Source organism: Clinocottus analis, unplaced genomic scaffold (assembly GCF_023055335.1).
Source record: "Clinocottus analis isolate CAN_PGR_092001 unplaced genomic scaffold, fCliAna1.0.p SCAF_3, whole genome shotgun sequence".
In the NCBI taxonomy this organism is placed as follows: Eukaryota; Metazoa; Chordata; class Actinopteri; order Perciformes; family Cottidae; genus Clinocottus; species Clinocottus analis.
The window spans coordinates 13,223,780-13,243,965 of NW_027176042.1; the positions used below are offsets into that span (position 1 = coordinate 13,223,780).

Sequence of the window (20,186 nt, forward strand, 5' to 3'; positions counted from 1 at the left end):
AAGTTCATGACCGATGGGAGAGAGCAACACAGTGACGTCGATGTGAGCTCATAAAAAGCCACGTGAGAGCTGATGGGACTTCATTGACTGCGCAGCGAGGAACGTAAACACACGAGATGATCTGGACCCTTTTTCTGCTGGGGCAAGCTGTCCTGCTTTACTTTATTCTCACACACAGATCGAGGTGAGCTACTGCTTGATTCACTTGTGTTGCCCTGTGTACATGTTGTAAATACTGCCATATTTGTCACAGCAGGGAACGCATGCGTAAATACTCCGTTTGACACTGAATCAGTTGGGCTCTTGTCAATTATGCTCTTGTAATAACTGTGCAGTCAAGTGTATCGCTAATAACGTTGTGATGAACCCATGTATTGTATTAGTTGAGCAGGTTGTTCATTCTCCAGTCAGAGGCATGCGGTACACGTGTCTTTTTGTGAAGCTTTACTGTTTTTTGTTTTCCTTTCAGACCGTTGCAAATCAGATTTTTTAATTATTGTTGAGTTGACCTTTAATCTATACCCATATTTTCACGATAAAACACACAACCTGCACTATTTTAAATCAAACGTTATGCCTGTGTCCAATGAGATTAAAAAGCAGGAACTTCAGTTGACCTCTATGGATGAGGAAAGTTTTCTGCTTGGATGAACTTTATGCTACTGTGGCTCTGTTATTGTCCAGGACTGTTAGTTGTGCTGTTTATTGTCCAGGACTGTTAGTTGTGTCCCCATCTTTAAAACTGTCAGTAAAGATAAAGTGCCCAATAAAACTATGGGTGAGCATCTTAAAAGTAGCAACTACTTGAAAATACACAATCATTTTGACTTTTCTTTTCTTGTTTGTATTTTTTCTTTCTCTTTCTTTTCCTTCTTAGATCGAAGAGTGATCCTCCTCTAGATAAAGGAGTTATCCCATGGTTAGGCCATGCACTTGAGTTTGGAAAAGATGCTTTCAAGTTCTTAAACCGAATGAAGCGGAAACACGGTGACATTTTCACAGTGAGTAGAAGAAAACATAAAGAAACATAAACATAAAGATGCACATTGGTCTCACCTGTAGACACTTAAATGTTAATTGTGTATGAGCACTTTTGGACTTCATATTCATTCAATAGTTTAGCTTCAAAGTCTGCTTGAAAACTGTTAAAAACTTTTAAAATGACAATTTCCTGACACTACCGCCACTGAAGAAGATAATGTGAGAGATAGATCAGCTACTAAATGGACTTGGAGGTCAGCTTGTTTTGTCAACCACCGTTTCTAAAGTCAAGAATTAATTTTATGAGTAGGATTTTCTGATGATTTATTATTTGCATTATTAGTATCAAATGTCAGTTTTAATGCTAAGTTTAGAGGAGAAAAGTGAAATCATGAGTAGTGAATTAGAAAAATGTTACAGATACAATAACATAAAGAAAAAAAATCTCAATATACTAGGATTGATTTATCCTGAATCCAAATACTAAGTTTGATATTAGCAAATAATTTTCCAAGAAATGGGATTCCAAGTTATGTATTCATAAAAAAAAATCTTGCATTTCAACAGATATCACATAAACTGGGATGAATATGGTTTGCTTATGAACTGACAACACAGTTAAGATTAAAGAGACATCATATTAATTAAAACAAAGTATTATGGTATAATATATAGCTGTGGTGTTAACTGTGTTTTCTAAAACAGTTAAGCACTCAGAAATGCTTGCAAAAAGAGTTATATCTGTTTATGTATATTATACTCATTTCTCACTTTGGCACTGCTGTACAGGTGCGTGTTGCGGGACGTTACGTGACGGTACTGCTGGATCCGCACTCGTACGACACGGTCATCAACGACTCCGACTCCCTGGACTTTACTCGCTATGCACAGGTGCTCATGGAGAGGATCTTCAACCTGCAGCTCCCATGTCACCAGCCAGCTAAGGCCAAAGCAATAATGAAGAAGTATGCCCTCATTTGTTTATACTCCTAACTGGAAGCTTGTTATGTATATTTTCAATTTCATTTCATATAAATGTAGAAGCGAAAATGGTTTGTGGAGATCCTCCCACTATATTCTTGTAAATAGTATGGGTGGGGATATTTCTTTTAAAACAACTTTTCTATTTTGGGAAATCTATATGGCTTCTTGTTTTGCTTTTGCTCTGACACCTGTTCTTACGAAACACTGGCATACATCAAAGAAAGGAGGAGAAATACCTAAATTTTAGTGTTTTGTGTGTTCACAGGCACTTCCTGGGAGTGAATTTTGCCGCCCTGAACAACACTATGAGCAGACACCTGCAGGCCTCACTCAAAGCTGAAATGCCTCAGAACCAGAAAGACTGGAAAAAGGAGGGACTATTCAACTTTTCATACAGCCTACTCTTCAAGTAAGAGTTGCCATCCCCCCGAACCACAAACACACACACACACACACACACAGGCACGTAGGTACGCCCGCACACGCACACACTGAACTATGTTAAAAGAAGCAATCATGTCTAAAGCTTTCAGCTAAACAGTTTACACACCAGTCAGTCCTCTGTTTGTAAACCCAGCAAGAAAAATGTAGGCTGACTCTTTCACATAAATGTTCAAGGTCACCTTTCCGATCAAATTTCTTTTGCAAAGCAGATGTTCGTCAAAATGTATAGCCGCCTTTCATGATATGAAGTTTTACTAGCAAACAAAGGAGAAAGCAGATATCTGGATTGTGAAACAATAGATGGGGTAATGTTTCCCTGTGACATGGGGACATCCACCGAGATGCTGCACCTTGTGTGGGCCAGTGGAAAAATACCACTTGAAAGGGGATCGCTTGTGTGCTTTCAGAATGGAAAAACTGTGGCGGCTGGTTATCTTTCCATCAAGGTAAAACAAATCTCCTTCCTCTGCAGGGCGGGGTACCTGACGCTGTTTGGGGGAGATCAAAACAACAACAACACAGACCCCTCAGGTGTCTACGAAGAGTACAAGAAGTTTGACGCTCTCCTAACCAAAATGGCAAGGGGCACACTAAAGCCAGGTATTGACGCTGAAAGCAACTCTCACAATGCGTTGTGCCCACTGATATTCTCCATGAGCTCATCAGACATCAGGGTCACGCAGCCTGCACTTATCTGAACGCAAAGTGACGAAATGAATGACAAACGTGTCTGTCTGTGCCTGCTGCACACCATGCGCAGATTTATTTGTTTTGCAGTTGCCATAGCGGGTTTCATTTACTCACGTGCTTACGTCAAGGAGCCTTTTTTTTAAACTTTCTTTCACGACTCATAAATCATCATCGAAGTCCTGTACAGACTGTGACCAATATTGGACTTAACTTACTGCATATGCTGTGTTTCCCTCAAGCCTCATCTTTCTCTGTGTGCTATATATCATTGTTTAGAATTGTAGTCGGACAATTACAACATTACGCACGCCTCCTCAGTCCTTCTTGTCATACCTGAAATAATGTTCCTCTCACACCTATTATGCTCAAGGATATCTGTATATGTTTCTGGGCTTTGGTTCACATTCCGTTCAACGGGTTCTGTTGTGCCTGTGACTCACTCGAGCCTTTACTTTGTGACGTTTGTCTGTGTGACAGAGGAGAAGAGGACAGCCCAGGGTGTTCGGCAGAGGCTGTGGGAGCTTTTGGCTTCAGCCGGTGTGACTGAGGACTCGGGGTCGAGTCCCTGGCTTCACGACTACAGGCGGCTCCTGCGGGAGGAAGGGGCCAATGAGGAGACGCAGAAGAAAGCAGTACTGATGCAACTTTGGGCCACACAAGTGAGTGAGACGTCAGAAGAAACATGCTTTGTGTGCAAAGCAGGAACTTCAGTTGACCTCTATGGATTAGGAAAGTTTTCTGTTTGGATGAACTTTCTGCTACTGTGGCTCTGTGCTGTCCCTAGTGTCGTGAAGTTGATTTACTCCAGTTGCACAGTTTGACGTACTTCACATGACCATTTACATTTTCTACAAATTTTTTACTTTTTACTTTTTTTACACTACTTTTACATGCTAGCTGCAGTTGCTGGGTACTTTGCAGATGGAGATTTGAACTAAAATAAAATGGTTTGAAATAATAAAACATTGTTAAAGAATGTGTGTAGTAGCTCAACTAGAGAGTCCAAAGCAAGTGTGTGCTGCAGTGTGTTAATAAATGACATCAAAACATTTTAAAGTACTGATAAAAAAGCACCAGTAGCGCCAGGGTTAATTATTCATCCTTGTTTAATACTGGGTTTCAGAACGCATCACTACCTTCAGATAACACAAAATACTAAAAGGTTTGCAATGGAGCCAGTGTTTTGTTAGTGTCTGTTGTGCGCTGCTGTAGAAACATGACGGTACCAGATGGCGGACTCCGTGGAAGATGAGCCACATTCATAGAAATGTAAATGGCTGTTTCAAAGCTAAAGAAAACACAATTATTCTTAGTTTTGGGTGATTATACACTGATTAAATATTAAATCATAGTTATGAACATCATATTTGATATCTGCCCCTTAGCACCCCTATATGTTACACACTCTTCCTTTAAGTTAAAAATCTTCCTTCACTGTGCAGTACTTTTACTTAACACATGAGTGTGCTGCACTTACAGTTTTTCTGTCTTTGATTGGGAATTGTGATGGAGTATAGTGTGTCTCGACTACTTTTTAATTGTGATGGACTTCAAGAGGCTGAATCTTGTCATGACGATGTATCGTGTCCAAAAAAAGAGAAATGGCAACCTAAATGATAGGATTCACCGTCACTACAGTCCACACAGTTCACAGTGTTTCTGCTGAAAGGGATTTGAGCTGCTCTTGACTTCACACAGTCCTTCTTTCAGCCAGCTGGAGGGTTTATTGCATCAAAAGCATTAATCAGATGTTTACTTCAACATTTGACTGCAGGGTGCTTACTCATCCTTTTTGTTTTTCTTCCTGTCATCGTGGTGAATTTCCATTTGATTACGAGTTTTGAGTCATAACTTTTCGTCACTGTCTTTATTTCCCTCAAACTTTAGTGGAAGCTTTTAACATGTATTTTCATGACCTGCAGATGATTTATTGGACAGTTTTTGCAGCAATGACTAACTGTATTGTAATCACAGTGAGTTTTAGTACTATGATGTTTAAACAGTGAAATATTTCGAAACTCTCCCACACTCAGGTCTGTGATACATTTCAAGTGTGGATAATGGTTTGTTCTTGTGGAGCATATTATCAGCAGTGTTTATGTATTTTAAAGTAATCCTTAATACACTCTGTGGTGCATTTGCAGTGACTTAAGAGGCAGTTTCACTGTGTTGAATTTCCATATACTGTTGCATGTGTCTACTCCTGGCAAACAGCGCCTCAGTTGGCTGTAAAACTAAATAGCTTCGTAGCTTGTTCTTCCTTTGGACACAGACGGATGTCAGAGGACCTCAGGTTTCCAATGGCTTTCCTTATTAAGTAAACCATTACCGCGTGAGACTGTCCGGAGCATGGCTACTCTCATCCCAGACACATAAAAGGGAGCTGTTTTTTTCTTCTTTTCATCTCGCCAGATCTTCAGAATCATTAGACCTTTTTATTTAATTTAAGTCAACTTGTACTATATATATATATATATATATATATATATATATATATATATATATATATATATATATATATATATATATATATATATATATATATATATATATGAGAGTACTATGGCTGCCTACTGATGTTCTTATTTACTATTAGCAAACAACCACCTGGGCCGTCACTATGCAACACCAGAGTGAGAGAGGCACCTGTACCATTGTCTTCAAGAGAGTCTCTGTCTGTTTTCAGGGAAATGTTGGTCCTGCAGCATTTTGGCTCTTGGGCTACTTATTGACCAATCCTGAAGCTCTGGCAGCGGTGAAAAGGGAGTTCAGCGGGATCTCAATGATGGAAACCTCAGAGACCTCATCACAGAACAGACCTATGGACACGCCTGTGTTTGGTGAGAGTTTGATCCCAGCTTTTGTAAAAAAAAAAAGAAAAGAGAAACATGTATTGGTGGTACTGCAGATTGGTCTTATTGTCACTAAGATGACGTGAAAACTAAAGTCTAGATTAAATAATACACATTATGTACATATATAGTGCACACAAATATAGAAATATTGCAAATAAGGACAAAAGCTGCTGCTCTTTTGCTGTTAATAACATTTATTTCTGCCCCTCCCCAGATAGCAGCTTGGAAGAGACACTCAGACTCACTGCTGCCCCTTTCATCACCAGAGAGGTGGTGCAGGAAAAGACTCTTCATATGGCTGATGGCCAAGAGTACCTGCTACGGAAAGGAGACAGAGTGTGTTTGTTCCCCTTCAACAGCCCTCAAATGGACCCTGAGATTCACCACGAGCCACAGGTTTGTTGTGCTGTCTTGTTAAAATAAAAAACTCCCACTGCTGCCAACAGGAGTATAGTAGTAATTGTCTTTGAGACTTTTTGGCAGCAGACTTAAATGTAATTAGCGTAGTTGTTCATGTAAGGTGCAATTCACGCCTACAAAGCTGACCCTGTGTTACCCAGTGAGAGGTCAAACCCAGTGGACCGTTGAGGGATTAGCTGAGCATGGGAACAGAAACACAGCTAATAGGCGTTGGAAGGACATTGCATGCTGCATTAAGAAACTCTGGTCCACCAGAACTTAAACAAACAGACATTACACTGTTTGATCAAGCTAACTTTCATGAATAAATATGTATTTTCCAATTGCTTGCATCCCTAAATGTGTTTCCTTTCCAGAAATACAAGTACAACCGGTTCCTGAATCAAGATGGATCAGTGAAGAGAGATTTTTACAAAGGAGGGAGGCGGCTGAAATATTACACCATGCCATGGGGCGCAGGGAGCAATGGCTGTGTGGGAAAGCAGTTTGCCATCAACACAATCAGACAGTGAGTGTCCGAGAATGAGTTCATCATGTAACTTTACAATCAGCTAAGGCCTCAAAATGTTCGACACTGGAGGAGTTGACTTTTCTAATCTCATGTTTTATTTGTATTTATTCTTCAGGTTTGTTTACATGATGTTGACTGACTATGATTTGGAGCTGTGTGACCAAAATGCTCAGATGCCAGCAGTAAATGCCAGTCGATATGGATTTGGGATGCTCCAACCGGACAGGGACTTGCTTGTCAAATACAAACCTAGCAATAAAAACTAGGTGTTTAGTAAATACACGGTAGTTATGCACGTTACAACACATGCACTTTCTTTATGGTATCAATATGCCCTTTTTTACTTTTGTAATCTTTATTTATATTATAGTATATCATCATTTTGTTATTTATCAATAAATGTAATTAATACAATATTGTGTTGTCAAATTTCATAAGTCTTTTTGGTCAAATTATTTTTTTGGGGTGAATTCATACAGTCATATTAAGGTTTGTGCTGCACCCCACATTATTATTTTGTGAGTCGAACCAATAATAAGATAATGGCATTTGTCTCAGAGCTGTAAGAGGTTCAGCTTTGGAGGATGGTTTCGTATATTAAATACAGAGCATGAGCGTAATTAGGGGACTGCCTGTTCTGTAAACAGAGCCGCCCACACATCTGTCACCCTGACACATGCCCGCTGTTTGCACAGTGAAGCTGAGTGGAAAGTTTAGATTTAGATGTTGTTTGGAAATCAACTGATCACTTACTCGAAGAAGTTACTTCGTTGGACAACAGACTGCAAGATACAGTGCAAGTTTTCACAGCAATGAATATGTTCTTATTTCTACTCATATTTTCAGAATGAAAAGCCTGTAAACATGTTGGGGCACAATCAGGGACAAAATCAGCGCTATTAATTGTTTTGAGCCCTTTTGTGTGGCTTAATGATGAAGTTTCCCACTGAGCCTGACTGTGTGCCAGTCGGGTTGTCTCTGCCAAGTCTGATCGTATTATTGCACAGACTTACAGTAGATCAGATATTGTATTCCTTATCGCTTTCCAGTTTACTAAGTATTTACAGGCTACCATCCAGGGAAGAATACGATCACTATGATATTCCTAGGAGGCATCACACTACTGGTCTGTCTCTATCAGTCTGAATGTATGCCCCATAGAGATGTATGATATGTTTAGTGGCCTGACTTGGGTGTTTGTATACTTTTGACTACCTTAGTACTGCATTTTGTACTCTTTTATTGGCTACTTTTCTTTGTACTGCTTTATTAATCCAACTATACTTGCACAGTAACTAGGAAAAATAGCAACGTTGCCTTGTTTTATGAAGGGCAATGTTTCTTGTTCATGGTCCCTGTGATAAAAAAACCCAACAACAACAAAACTGATATGTTATATAAATCATATGATATTGTTAAATAATACAAATGTTGCAATACTTTTTATTACAGTGTTGCAGAAATCGTTATGGATACATAATACCTTCTTTAAATTATATTTAATACGTGCTGATCCATAACACGGCTCCACAGAGCAGAAACGCCATGTAGACGCAGTGAGCTGCGGCTCACTGGCGCTGAGAGGGTTAAACTCACAGGCTGCAGCCGCTGGAGGAGCGTGAGTGAAATCAGCCCCCTGCAGGATCCCGTTCGCAGTCGCAGGCGCCGGCCAGCTCTCACTCACTGTGAGCAGGTGGAGGACCGAGACCGAGAGTATTCCGGGCTACTCTCAATAGTTTACTTGCTGAAGAGGGCTGATCAGGGCGGACTGGGCACGAGGATACACTGTTATGTTTTCCAACATGTCGCCACGTAGCTCATGATGCCTCCACCGGCTCCCAGCTGAGCACCGGGCATAGCAAGTTTTTACGCGTTTACACTTGAAATGCTGCTGATGTCCGTCCATAAGATGATCGGAATGAACGGCAGGCACGTATGTATACGTATTTATTCATTGTGTTCATCTCCTATTTAATTTGTTTAGGCTATAGCCCACTCGGTTTCAATTTGATAGTGTATGTCCTGTGTATGTCCTGCTAACCACCATATGTACTTTGACGTTCAGCTCATAGGAAATATTCATATATTTCCCGAAAATGCAGTTGTTGTGCATCACTCAGATACGCGCTAATTAATGTAGTTATTACGCCATGTTTCCTTAGCTAACTTTAAGAACTGCTTTAATTGATTGTTAATTGAAACTACAGACCGGTCTGAGGGGTTGATCTAATGTTTTATGGGCTGCAAATCAAAGTTGATAAGCAGTGTTGGTATCAGTCCATCTTATTATGTGGAATAGTATTAATATCCACATATTTACACGAGTAGTTCTCGACTACGCTCCTTTGAATCAGGATTGATCTCTGTTCCTTCCCGAGCTGAGATGTTTCAGCACCATAGTGCGCGGATAGCAGGTCTGCAGAGTGACAGACAGGCGCTTCAGCACCGGACAGCGCTCACAAGTGAAGTCCAGTTTATCATTGGGATGGCTCTCCACCCCCGCACCGACACCCTTGTCAGCAAGACAAGCGGCTGTGCCTCTCAAAGCTGATTAAAATATCTATTTGGTTCTCTGATGAGTGGATAAACCACCTGACATTGCTACTGTGGGATACCGACACTGGCTGTTCAACAGTGTTTTAAATTATGTATTTTTATTTATTTAATTACAGCCACAACAAGAAACAAGGGGGCACCCTGATGCGGTCATCTGCCGGACCACGTCTTCATAATCTGCCGAATTGTATCTTCTAGTCTTTTCAAGTGACCGGGTTACTTGACCGAAGATGATCAAAACAGAGTCTCGGTCGACCACCTCGCTGCCACCGGATACCATGGACATCATCCGCAGCAAGACCCACGCCTTTCGAGTGAGACTCAACGTCGGGGGTCTTCTCCACGAAGTCCTGTGGAGGACGCTGGACAGGCTGCCCCGCACAAGACTGGGCAAGCTGAGGGACTGCAACACCCACGACTCGATCATGGAGATATGCGATGACTACAGCTTGAATGAAAGCGAGTACTTTTTTGACAGACACCCCGGAGCTTTTACCTCCATTCTGAACTTCTACCGCACCGGGAAGTTGCACATGATGGAAGAAATGTGCGCCCTCTCGTTCAGTCAAGAGCTGGACTTCTGGGGCATCGACGAGATCTACCTGGAGTCCTGCTGCCAGGCCAGGTACCACCAGAAAAAGGAGCAAATGAACGAGGAGCTCAAGAGAGAGGCCGAGAATATGAGCGAGAGGGTCGGAGAGGAGTTTACAACCACGTGTTGTTCCGAGAAGAGGAAGAAGCTCTGGGACCTCTTGGAGAAACCAAGCTCATCATTTGCTGCTAAGGTAATGTCTTACACAGCCAACACGAGAGAGGATAGCATTGATATAACGTTTATATTACTTATTTTTTGTGTGGAGGGAAGGTCGCTGCAGTTTGGTAAAATGGTTTGAATTTAGAAAAATAGTTTAAGACAAAAAAGAAAAGGAGGAACATAAGAAATGTCGGAATCAGAATCAGAAACGTTTTATTGCCACGTAAGTTGATACAAATCAGGAATTTGTCCTAGTGGAAGGTGCATCATAACACAACAACAACAACAACAACAAAGAACATTTAACTATACAAGTGAAAGTGTAAAACTTGGATAAAAACAAGTAAGTAAATAAGTAAAGACGCAGTAAACATGAGGCTTTTTGAGACTGGTTTGATCTGATGTCTGACTCTCTTTAAATACAATGCAGTGCTTTTAATCTGTCACTTTGAGCAGCTGGAGTTCAAGTGAGAGGGAGATGTTGTTATGCACGTCAAAGCTGTCAGTAAACATTTGCCTCATCGGTGTGTATTGGAGAATAGTATAACGTTGGAATCTGTTATTCCACTTAATTAAATAATCTTGTATTACTCTGAGAAGAAAAGGTGCTGTTTTTACTGGCAAGTCAATTAAAAAGCCTTTTTTTATGTTGGTGAAAACATGACAGCCTTCATTGATTCCCTTTATTGGTTTCAGTCAGCTGTTCCTGAGCCATGTATTGCCTGCACACTGTTCTCCTGCATATTCTATGAAGGCAAATTAATGTCATAAATAGAGAGCACAAATGTAACAGTTTCACGTGTAATTTACTTAGATAAGCGCTTTTACATCAATCTGCAAGCAAAAGTTGCGCGAGCAAAAGTTGCTCTTGCGAATTTTTGACCTGCTTGCTCCAGAAGCTTCAAACTGGCTCGTGTGTCTGTTGCCTGCTCTTTCTCACTCTCTCTCTCGAGTAGATTTTCTTTCCTACAGTAAGTGGGCAGACCAAGTCACCATCACCATCTCATTAGACTGAAGTTGCAAGTAGGCGGTAAAAAGCTTTTTTGCATTAAACTTGGGATTCAGTATGAGACATGGCAGACCAAAAACATATAATTGTATATATATATTGTGTTTATAAATATGTATTTTATATATACTTATCTATTTATATAGATACACATATAATTGCAACAATTTGGTCAAAAGTAATAAGACAGTTTGAAGTTTATAGTTTAAAGTAAAAGTTAAATTAAAGTCTTAAGTTATAAATTTTAACCTTTCAGTCAAACTGATGTAATGTTACTGTGAATGATTAATAAACTAATAAAGTTTGCTCAGTACGGAATTATGTCTCATGTTTAATCTATACTGAGAAATTGAAGCCAAATTTCAAAAAATCCTGCCGGGATGAGGCTGCTCTCGGCGGTCATCAGAGCGCTGACCGCCCGGTGCTGACGCGGCTCACCCGTCCCAGAGCAGGACCTAAAAGTGTTCGCTTTTTAAGTCGGTTGATTCTTGACAAACTGACCACAGATTTGCTGCTCAAACAACTAACTTCTAACCTGCCAACATCCTAAAATTACATTTTGTGACTCAACAACAGTAGTATTTTGAGAATAGCAACTTTCAGTTTTGTTTTCTCATCCGCCATTGTTTGCTGGTGCGAATTGCATTCTGATATCCAGCCAACCCAAAGACGAGGATTGTAACCCATCAGATGTAGAGATACGATGGTGGCCGGTCCGCCCACTTACTGTCAGAAAATCTACTGGAGAGAGAGCAGGCAACAGACACGTGAGTGCAGTTTAAAGCTTTCAGAGCAAGCAGGTTAAAAATTCGTAAGCGCAACTTTTGCTCGCGCAAGGGCAACTTTTGCTCGCGCGAGCGGGGATTTTGCTTGCGGAGTCAGATAAAAGCGCTCGTCAAAGTAAATTGTGTGTGCGACTGTTTGATTTGCTCGCTTGCATGAAGCTCATTTGTGCTCTCTATGTATGACATTAATTTCTCTTCATAATAATCATTAAATGTTTGTTTTCAATGGCAACACAGAGCAGATGACAATAATGACACTCAGTGGTAGTTTAATCCATAACATGAATAATATATATATATATTGTTCGACCTCCTTTCCACAGTCACCCCCTTTTAGCTTCATTAGCCATCACTGCCTTATATACACAGTCCAGTATTAAATCATCCAGCTCATTAACAGGCTCATGGCTCACACTCCAGGAACAAAAGTACTTCGCTTTGCTTGATCAATGATGTTGTGTCATGTTAACAGCCCTTTAAGTGAGCTGACGTGACTGGGTCGATAATCATCCACAAATGTTAACTCCTCGATTGCATTTCACCATTACAACAACTCTTTGGGGGAATCTGCACATCTGCCTTTTTCAGTCACATTTACCAGAGAGAGTCTGGAAAAAGCTTTTATTTTCAGAGTTAATTATGACTATGTGTCTTTAGTGTTTCAGTTTCAATTCAATTCAATTTATTTTGTACAGCCCAAAATCACAAATTACAAACTCTGCCTCAGAGGGCTTTACAATGTGGACACATATGACCTCCTCTGTCCCAGGACCTCACATCGATTCCTGGAAAAACATCTCCCAAAAAATCTTTAACGGGGGGAAAAAGGAACGAAACCTTCAGGAGAGCAACAGAGGAGGATCCCTCTCCCTGGATGGACAGAAGGACAAGATTTTTTTTTTCAGAAAGCAAATTAGTTTTGTAGTGTTTTTTTATTTACCTTTTTAAACTGTTTAAACTGTGACAGAGAAAATAGGTTTTCGCCACAACATAATTAGGATTGCAGTTAGTTGTATGGGAATGCAATTTTCTCGGCTAAAGGGGTTGATTCATGTTGACTGGCAATATGTGTTAGAGTAACGAGAAAAGAAAGTCTATAAAAGGGAAAGGAAAAAAGAAATTCCATCCATCTATATTTTTATCCTCTCATCCGGGGTCGGTGGCAGTGGCAGCAGGTCCAGCCGGCTGACCCGGGCTTCCCTCTCACCTGCAACGTTTACCAACTCATCCTGGGGACCCTGAGGCGTTCACAGGCAAACTGGGCAATATAATCCCTTCAGCGTGTCCTGGGTCTTCCCCGGGGTCTTTTCTGTCAAACTGTAGTGTGCATACATTTTTCACACATTCATCTATGAAACAACTCCTATATTCAAGACACAGACTGTAGAAGCTATTAATTGTCATTTTATGTTGCTTTGGGCTCATATTTAAGATTGTGAAAATCTTCTTGGCCTCACCTTGTTCTCCTCTCTTGGAGGCTTTGGATATTGATGGGCTTTTTTTTACATAGAGAGTCTTTGTTAATTTAAAAAAAAAAAAGCTTTATTTCATCTAATAACTTGGGTTATTGTTGCTGATATAAAATGAACCCCCCTCAAGACATTTTGTGCAATTCCTCAATAGAATACACCCGGTCGTCTATTATTGCCAGCGTAAGTCAATAACAGATTTATCCACAGTAATATCTATAACTGTTCTAACTATTTCTAATAAGTATAACTGTTATTGTTATACAAACACTTAACAGTTATTAAACGTAACTTACTCAACTTTGAAAATAGTAAAAGTATTAGTATAATGCAATTGACTGTCATATCCTTAGTTAATTTGATAGAATTAAAGTATTTTATACTCACATATTGCTTATTCATAGCTTTTATATGGTCTACAGTAATTCGGGGAGATTATAATTAATGTAAGAGACATAATGATGAAGATTGTCCTGTTTTTCCAAATAGTTTACCTTTTTTATTTATTTGTTTTTTTTTACTTTTTTTTGGCTTACGTCTTAAAATAGTCTCGCTTCAACACCTACCAGGTAAACACACATAATGCTCCACGTTAAGGGGTCCAGAAACTTTTCAACAAAAGAAAGAAAAGCGAAGCGGCCATTTTTTGACAAATTGGACCATAAATTGTGGTTTAGCTTTACCATATGAGACGGAAAACTGTTTAAAAAAAATACCACATTGAAGTTAAAGGACAGCCATTAAATGCCGTCTTCTTTCTGAGGCTTGATTGAAGAGTTGCTTCGGTAAAATGGCTTGTTCCCAAACACATATTCCGCCTCATTTATTTTTCAGTGCCGAGATGAAATTTTAATTGCACATTAATAACGCTTGACTTACTGCCGGAGAGAGAAGGTGTGATCCAGAATATCTATAGCTCCAGATGTCACCTAATTTAATACATTAGCTTGGACGCCATTAGATACTGCTTCACTGGAACGCCTCTCATCTGAAGGCAGTTATAACCTCCCCAAAAATACACATAGCACCAGCACAGTTTTTCATGTCAAAGTAGCAGTGAAGGACACCATGTGTGCAGCATTTGGTCATCTGTCTTTCTGCTTGGGAGTGTTAAGGTCTTACTGAATAGTTTTAGACCACCTTGAGTATGCATTTCCACCATGGGACGGCCCACTAAATTATTCATCATAACAATATGGAAGCTATGGAAACTCAGGGAAAACGTGAAGGTAATCATTTCATGTGTTGGTACAGAACAGTATGTGCTGAATGCCCATGTTGTCATTTTTAGCGTGGTAGAGTGGGAGGGAAGGGTAAGTGGGTTGTGAGTGAAACCAGTCTATGTAATACAGCATGGCGATGTTGTTTAATTCTCCCTGAGGGGCAGCTCAGTCTTGGAGGGATCACAGCCGCCCTACAAATCACACTCCCAGGAGTTTGGCATCTGAGAGTGGCTGTATTTAAAGGCCAGCAGCTCTAACGTTTTTCCAATCAGCTTACTATGGTAATGGAGTCGTATACATGAACACAAACATTTTCAGCAAAAGCCAGAACAGTCGGGGTACATCCACAAGAGATTTCTGCCAGTTCGGTTTTGTCTGTGCTCGTCTCACTGGTTTAAAAAAGGGCGGGTTCAGTCAAGCTTTATCTAAATTGATGAATGTGATGAAAGTGTTGAAGTGGTCAGACAATTTACTGATATCATCCAAATCTGATGAAATATTTTGAACTTTAACTTCTGACTGTTACTTATTTAGTTACAAATATTCTGTGTTATAGAGAAGATGTAAAACCAGGTTTCGGGTGCTTTAGTGTGAAAGCAGTTTTCACACACATTACCTTCGACTGTTAAAGGTCTTAATATTTGTTTAAAGAGGTGTGTCACAAAATTAGAATTATTAGTATTATCCCAGGAAATATACCTGGAACTTTACCTCACATCTTAGACACGATTAAGGCACCGGGAATGTAGATGAAATTAGCTTTTTTTTGTGTGGAGGGAATACACAATCAGGAATCAGGTAGACAGACAATCCCAGACAATCACCAATGCAGGAAGTGCAGAAACACAGAGGACACAAGACTACAAAATAAAACAGGAAAACTGAAAACTCATATCATGACACCTTTGGTTTTGTTTTAATATTGTCGGTACAAGCAACATCTCAGAGCTTAGAAAGATGAGAAAATAAACAGTTACGCTGTGTTATTTCTTTTAAATTAGGGATTGTACAAGTATTTACATTTAATTAACAATGTGTTAACACAAACAAAGAGATGCAACTAGACAATTTAAAACAAAAACAAACTAAATTGGATTAATATTTCATTGAAAACACGTGAGATATTGAAAACACAAATTACTGCGGTTCAAAATGCATGTCGTAAAATAAACTCCAAAGTTTCTCAATATATATAGTAGTTGATAAGTTAACTGACCCTAATTGTAACTTACAAACAAAAAAAGGAGCACGTTCAAATTACATTTCTGTTTCCTTTTACAGACTCAAAATACTTTTGACAGTTCTGCACTCTGGGTTTGTGTCTCCTAAAAGTTTGTGTCTCCTAAAAGCCTGCAGCGTTGTCTACTCCCGCTGAAGCTGTGGTCCGGAACAGGATACCGAGCTATAAAAACTGACACTTAGTTCTTGTGCCTCTGCAGAGGCTATTTGAACTAATTGCATGGAAACTTGTCAGAGAGCCAAAGACATCCATGACTAGAGGCAGTTAGCTGCACATCTTGCCACACATGAGATATGCATGATTGACTAACTGTAAGCACTTTGCTTTGCTGTTTGTGAAGAGATGTATGTTCACCCTGTTAATGGCTATGGGGGGAAGTCAATGGCAAACACCTTAAAAACACCCTGACTAGCCATTAGAGAGAGATTCAGACATGTGACTTCCCAGAGACCACTGCCTGCTGATAGCTCTTCATGAGGCCGGCGTGCAGTCACTCGTGCTAACCTCTAGCGCTGTCTCTCAGGGAGCGCTGGGACCAGAGGACATGCAGCAGTACAGTCACTAGGATTTGATGGTCTCTGTTGTTATTTTCAGCAGTAGCTCTGAAGGCGCTGAGACTTTCGCCTGTGTCCTTGAGTTTGTCCTTGTGTTTCACTCTCTTCTTCCCTCTCCACTGTTCTCTCGTTGGATTTGTGTTTGTGTGTGTGTGTGTGTTTATGCTCAACCCTGTCTATGCTAGTAGCCAGGCATGCAGGCTATTCAACCGAGTGTATTTCACAACGAGTTTTTAAGTGTTGTTGCTGGGTGACGGCAACTCTTCCATTGTGCTTAGCTGAGTTTGAATAGCCATAAATAAAATCAGTGGCAGAACGTTTCCCAGCTGCCAGACTGCGGTGCACTGTAACGTTCAAGTGAGCTTAAACAGTCTCAAGGAAAGTTTGACAGTCGGAGAGAATCAGAGTCTCTCTGTCTCTTCCTTGCTCTCTTATCACCTTATCTCCATGCTGCTGTTTTCTTCTATTGAACTTTACATTACATTCACTCCTCGTGAACTCGCTCCTCATTGTACAAGTGCAAGTAATCCAGTCAGCATTAAAGCTGTCTGTATTGTACAGAGTCTAGAAAAAACTCTATACATATATTTGTTTATAGAGTTTATTAGGCTCCAAACATTTTTAGGGGTGGCTCAGTGAATAAAAGTGAAAAACTATGACAATACTTCCTACATTAGTTATCACAATGAGTCTATGAGTCTCACAATGAAACTATTGATCTAAATGCATAGAAATAATATCTATATCCTCATATTCCATCAGAAAAAATACAATAATAATATAAATAAAATACTTATACTCAAGCTACACACGGACTACCCGTACTGTTAATGTTGTTGTTTAATGTTCAGACTCTTTGGAGTCTGTTGACACCAGTTATAGCGACAGATGTGAAGGTCGCCGTGTTGACAGGTGCTCGCAGCCTTTCCCAATTTCGTTTCTGCTGAGCTTTAAGTCATGATATCTAGATGTCTTTATTTTGGGGCCACAAATGAAGAGCTTCATGGTACAGTCACAAATAAGAAGCACTGTTCTACACTGAGAGAGACATTAACATTATTGATTTGAAACATGCTTTTGATGCCATTTGATCAGTGTGGGAACACATGAGTAGAAATACACCTATAAGGAAAGGACTTAACATGTCCCACCCCGGTGGCTGCTAATCGATAGAGAACGTCTGCCCAACCACAGAGATCAGGATTAAATTGTTTGTGTGAGTGTGTTCCCTATTTATCGTATTTCCTCAGCTGAAACGATGTTTCAGAGACTTCAAAGACGTGTGTTGTTATCAGAGCTTCCACATTGCGTTGGTTTTATATACGTTCGACAACCAGACCTTTAGATGCTTTATGCTTTTTCATCAAGCTCCGATACAGAAAACAATGTCACTACTCTACAATATGTTGAGAACTAGAATAAATGTGCAATAGATGAAGGAGAGGTTTTACACCAGAACTTCTCTTTCATTCCCTCAGAAATGATCAAATGAACATTGTTTCAAATGATGACATTATGTTCTTTTGGTCTGTTAATGGCCTCCATCATTTGTGGACGTGCTGTGTGGACAGACTGCTCTCTTGTCTGCCACATACTGTCTTCTCTCTCTGGACCTCATTAGCATTTGACTAATTATGTCCCTACATAAATGACCTAATGCACAGACTGACTGGCTATACATTGTTTAATTTCCCCTGTGTGGCTGGTGAAGCCATGCCTGAAAAGATTATATTTTGGAGTTCGACCACCAAGCATGGGAAGAGGGTTATACACAATGTGGGGTTGTGTAAGAGCATGGATTTCTCCATCTAAGGTTATAAATGGAAATCACCAAATGTGGAGTTATGAAGTTCTCACATAAATAAGATTGTTCACATATGAATATTACACTTGAAATAAAAAATACATATAATCATAAAGCAATCAATGTTGCTATATTAACAATGGACCAAATTACATTCATCCAGAGAAAATTATTTCCATTTTAACATCTTTCAGTCTCTTGTTTTGATTTTATTTTCTATTTCTGATGCAACGGACTAAGGACATAGGATGTCGTGTGCTGTACAGCTTGCAAAGCCCTCTGAAGCTAATTTGTGATTTGTGATATTTGGCTGGAAAAATAGATTAATTGATTGAACTTTACTGGTTCAGTCTCACTATTTGGTATTTCTAAATTATCAAATTGATTTTGATTTGAGTATTTGGAATATCATGATTTAACTCTGCTTTTGCCAAATACTGCCAATGTGATTTGAGTCAGTAGAAATAACAAATCACAAATGAAATATCAATGAATTTCTTCATCAATCAATGACCGTTTCACTGTTATATTCGGACTTCTCATTAAACTGTCTCTATTTAATCTTACACACAAACTCAGCATGTCTCCTGACGAGACAGGAGAATCTGTGTGTCTCCGTCTGAAAGAACGTGCCGTTTCATTGTTATCACATCATGCCGAGGCCAATCTGAAGACATAATGGTGGGATGAAGCCATGAAGACGTCATGGTGGCCTCGGTGTATTGATAACCATAAGCTGTTTAAGAAGGTAGTGCTTGGCTCATTCGGCGAGCAGACTTGGATACACAATTGGTAAAGCAACACGTTGCATCTGTCTCTGCTCCTTCGAAGAATTAATATTCTTGTTTTAATGATTTTACTCCAAGGGGTTGAGTGAATTTTTCTAACACACAGTATGCTACACATGCACACACAGACCCCGCTGCAAAGTATCTCTGTTTGACACACCTACAAACTGAGCTTTATTTCTACTACAGTGCCTTATCTGACTTTCCTCATAGTTCTCACACATTGGTGAAGCCGTGGACGCTGGCATTTAAAAAGGTGAGAGGTCAAGTGCAAGAGGACGGAGACATAACTGCTTCGCTGCAAAACTTCATTAATTATTCAGATAGACCTGTCAGCGAGAGAATATCACTCAAAAAGACAAGAAGAGTGGTGTGGGGCCTCGTGGTCACCCGCAGAGGAAAACAGAGTTTGACATTAGAGCCCAAAGCAAATGTCTGCTGAAACTACTTCCTTAGCTACAGTTGCAGACCACACCAAGGTTTTCATCACTCACTCTGCAGGCTGCAACTGAAAAGGTCAGTTTCAGCCACGAGTACAGGAATGACAGGCATGAATAATGACTGAATAATGCAGTGAAATTCTGTCGTCAGAACAAGGCATTTTCTGACGGCAGATTTATTTTCTGTCGAGCCTCAATCTATGTAATTCATCTTTGAGCTTTTTACTTTACATGATATTGCTTTCTGATGTTGCTTATTTGGCCTTTTACCCAAACTCAAGTAACCCATGTGCTTTACCCTACATGTCACTAATTGGAAACAGCAGAACAAAAAGTTGGCTCATGTATTTTTAATCAGCTTCCTCTGTCATGTACACCTCACCCAGGGTCACTTAGCTGTCAACGATAGAGTACAGAAGCAGGATGTAACTGAGGAAGTTTAGAGCTTTGTCCTTTTGTTTGGATACAGTACCAGAGCTCCAGTGATTTTCCTTTACTTTCATCAACCCCTTGTCTTTGCTCCTTAATCATCCTTTGGTCATATGAGATGCTTGAAGAAGAAAGGTCAGTCTTGTTTAGATGTAGCTGAGCCTGGTACAAAAGATTAAAGTAATGCAAGTTATTCTAAAGCATTCCCCTGCCAGGAAAAGTGCTTCTCTTTTGGATAAAATGTCTCCAA

General features: G+C 39.9%; 2 protein-coding genes across 2 annotated transcripts in view; both read left to right on the plus strand.

Annotated features, from left to right (window-relative positions):
* The first annotated feature begins 108 nt into the window (after nt 1-108).
* On the plus strand, nt 109-7,163 carry LOC137796451 (prostacyclin synthase-like). The gene is made up of 10 exons (XM_068594388.1): nt 109-184; nt 878-1,001; nt 1,771-1,946; nt 2,231-2,374; nt 2,882-3,009; nt 3,577-3,758; nt 5,786-5,939; nt 6,169-6,350; nt 6,731-6,882; nt 7,001-7,163. The coding sequence occupies exons 1-10, from the start codon at nt 117-119 to the stop codon at nt 7,149-7,151; spliced, it is 1,461 nt and encodes a 486-aa protein (XP_068450489.1). The 5' UTR covers nt 109-116; the 3' UTR covers nt 7,152-7,163.
* Nucleotides 7,164-9,610: 2,447 nt separating this feature from the next.
* The window catches only part of LOC137796352 (potassium voltage-gated channel subfamily B member 1-like), a 33,883-nt gene continuing 23,307 nt past the window's right edge, over nt 9,611-20,186 (plus strand). Inside the window, exon 1 of the mRNA XM_068594245.1 lies at nt 9,611-10,226. Within this exon, the coding sequence (XP_068450346.1) occupies nt 9,672-10,226 (555 nt within the window). The 5' untranslated portion in view covers nt 9,611-9,671. The remainder of the gene's footprint in view (nt 10,227-20,186) is intronic.

What these genes read in the sequence shown, in the direction of transcription:
- LOC137796451 (XM_068594388.1), top strand. Translation starts at nt 117, where the DNA reads ATGATCTGGACCCTTTTTCTGCTGGGGCAAGCTGTCCTGCTTTACTTT. An exon ending in TCATACAGCCTACTCTTCAA is followed by an intron (nt 2,375 to 2,881) that starts GTAAGAGTTGCC and finishes CTTCCTCTGCAG; the next exon opens with GGCGGGGTACCTGACGCTGT. An exon ending in TGCAACTTTGGGCCACACAA is followed by an intron (nt 3,759 to 5,785) that starts GTGAGTGAGACG and finishes GTCTGTTTTCAG; the next exon opens with GGAAATGTTGGTCCTGCAGC.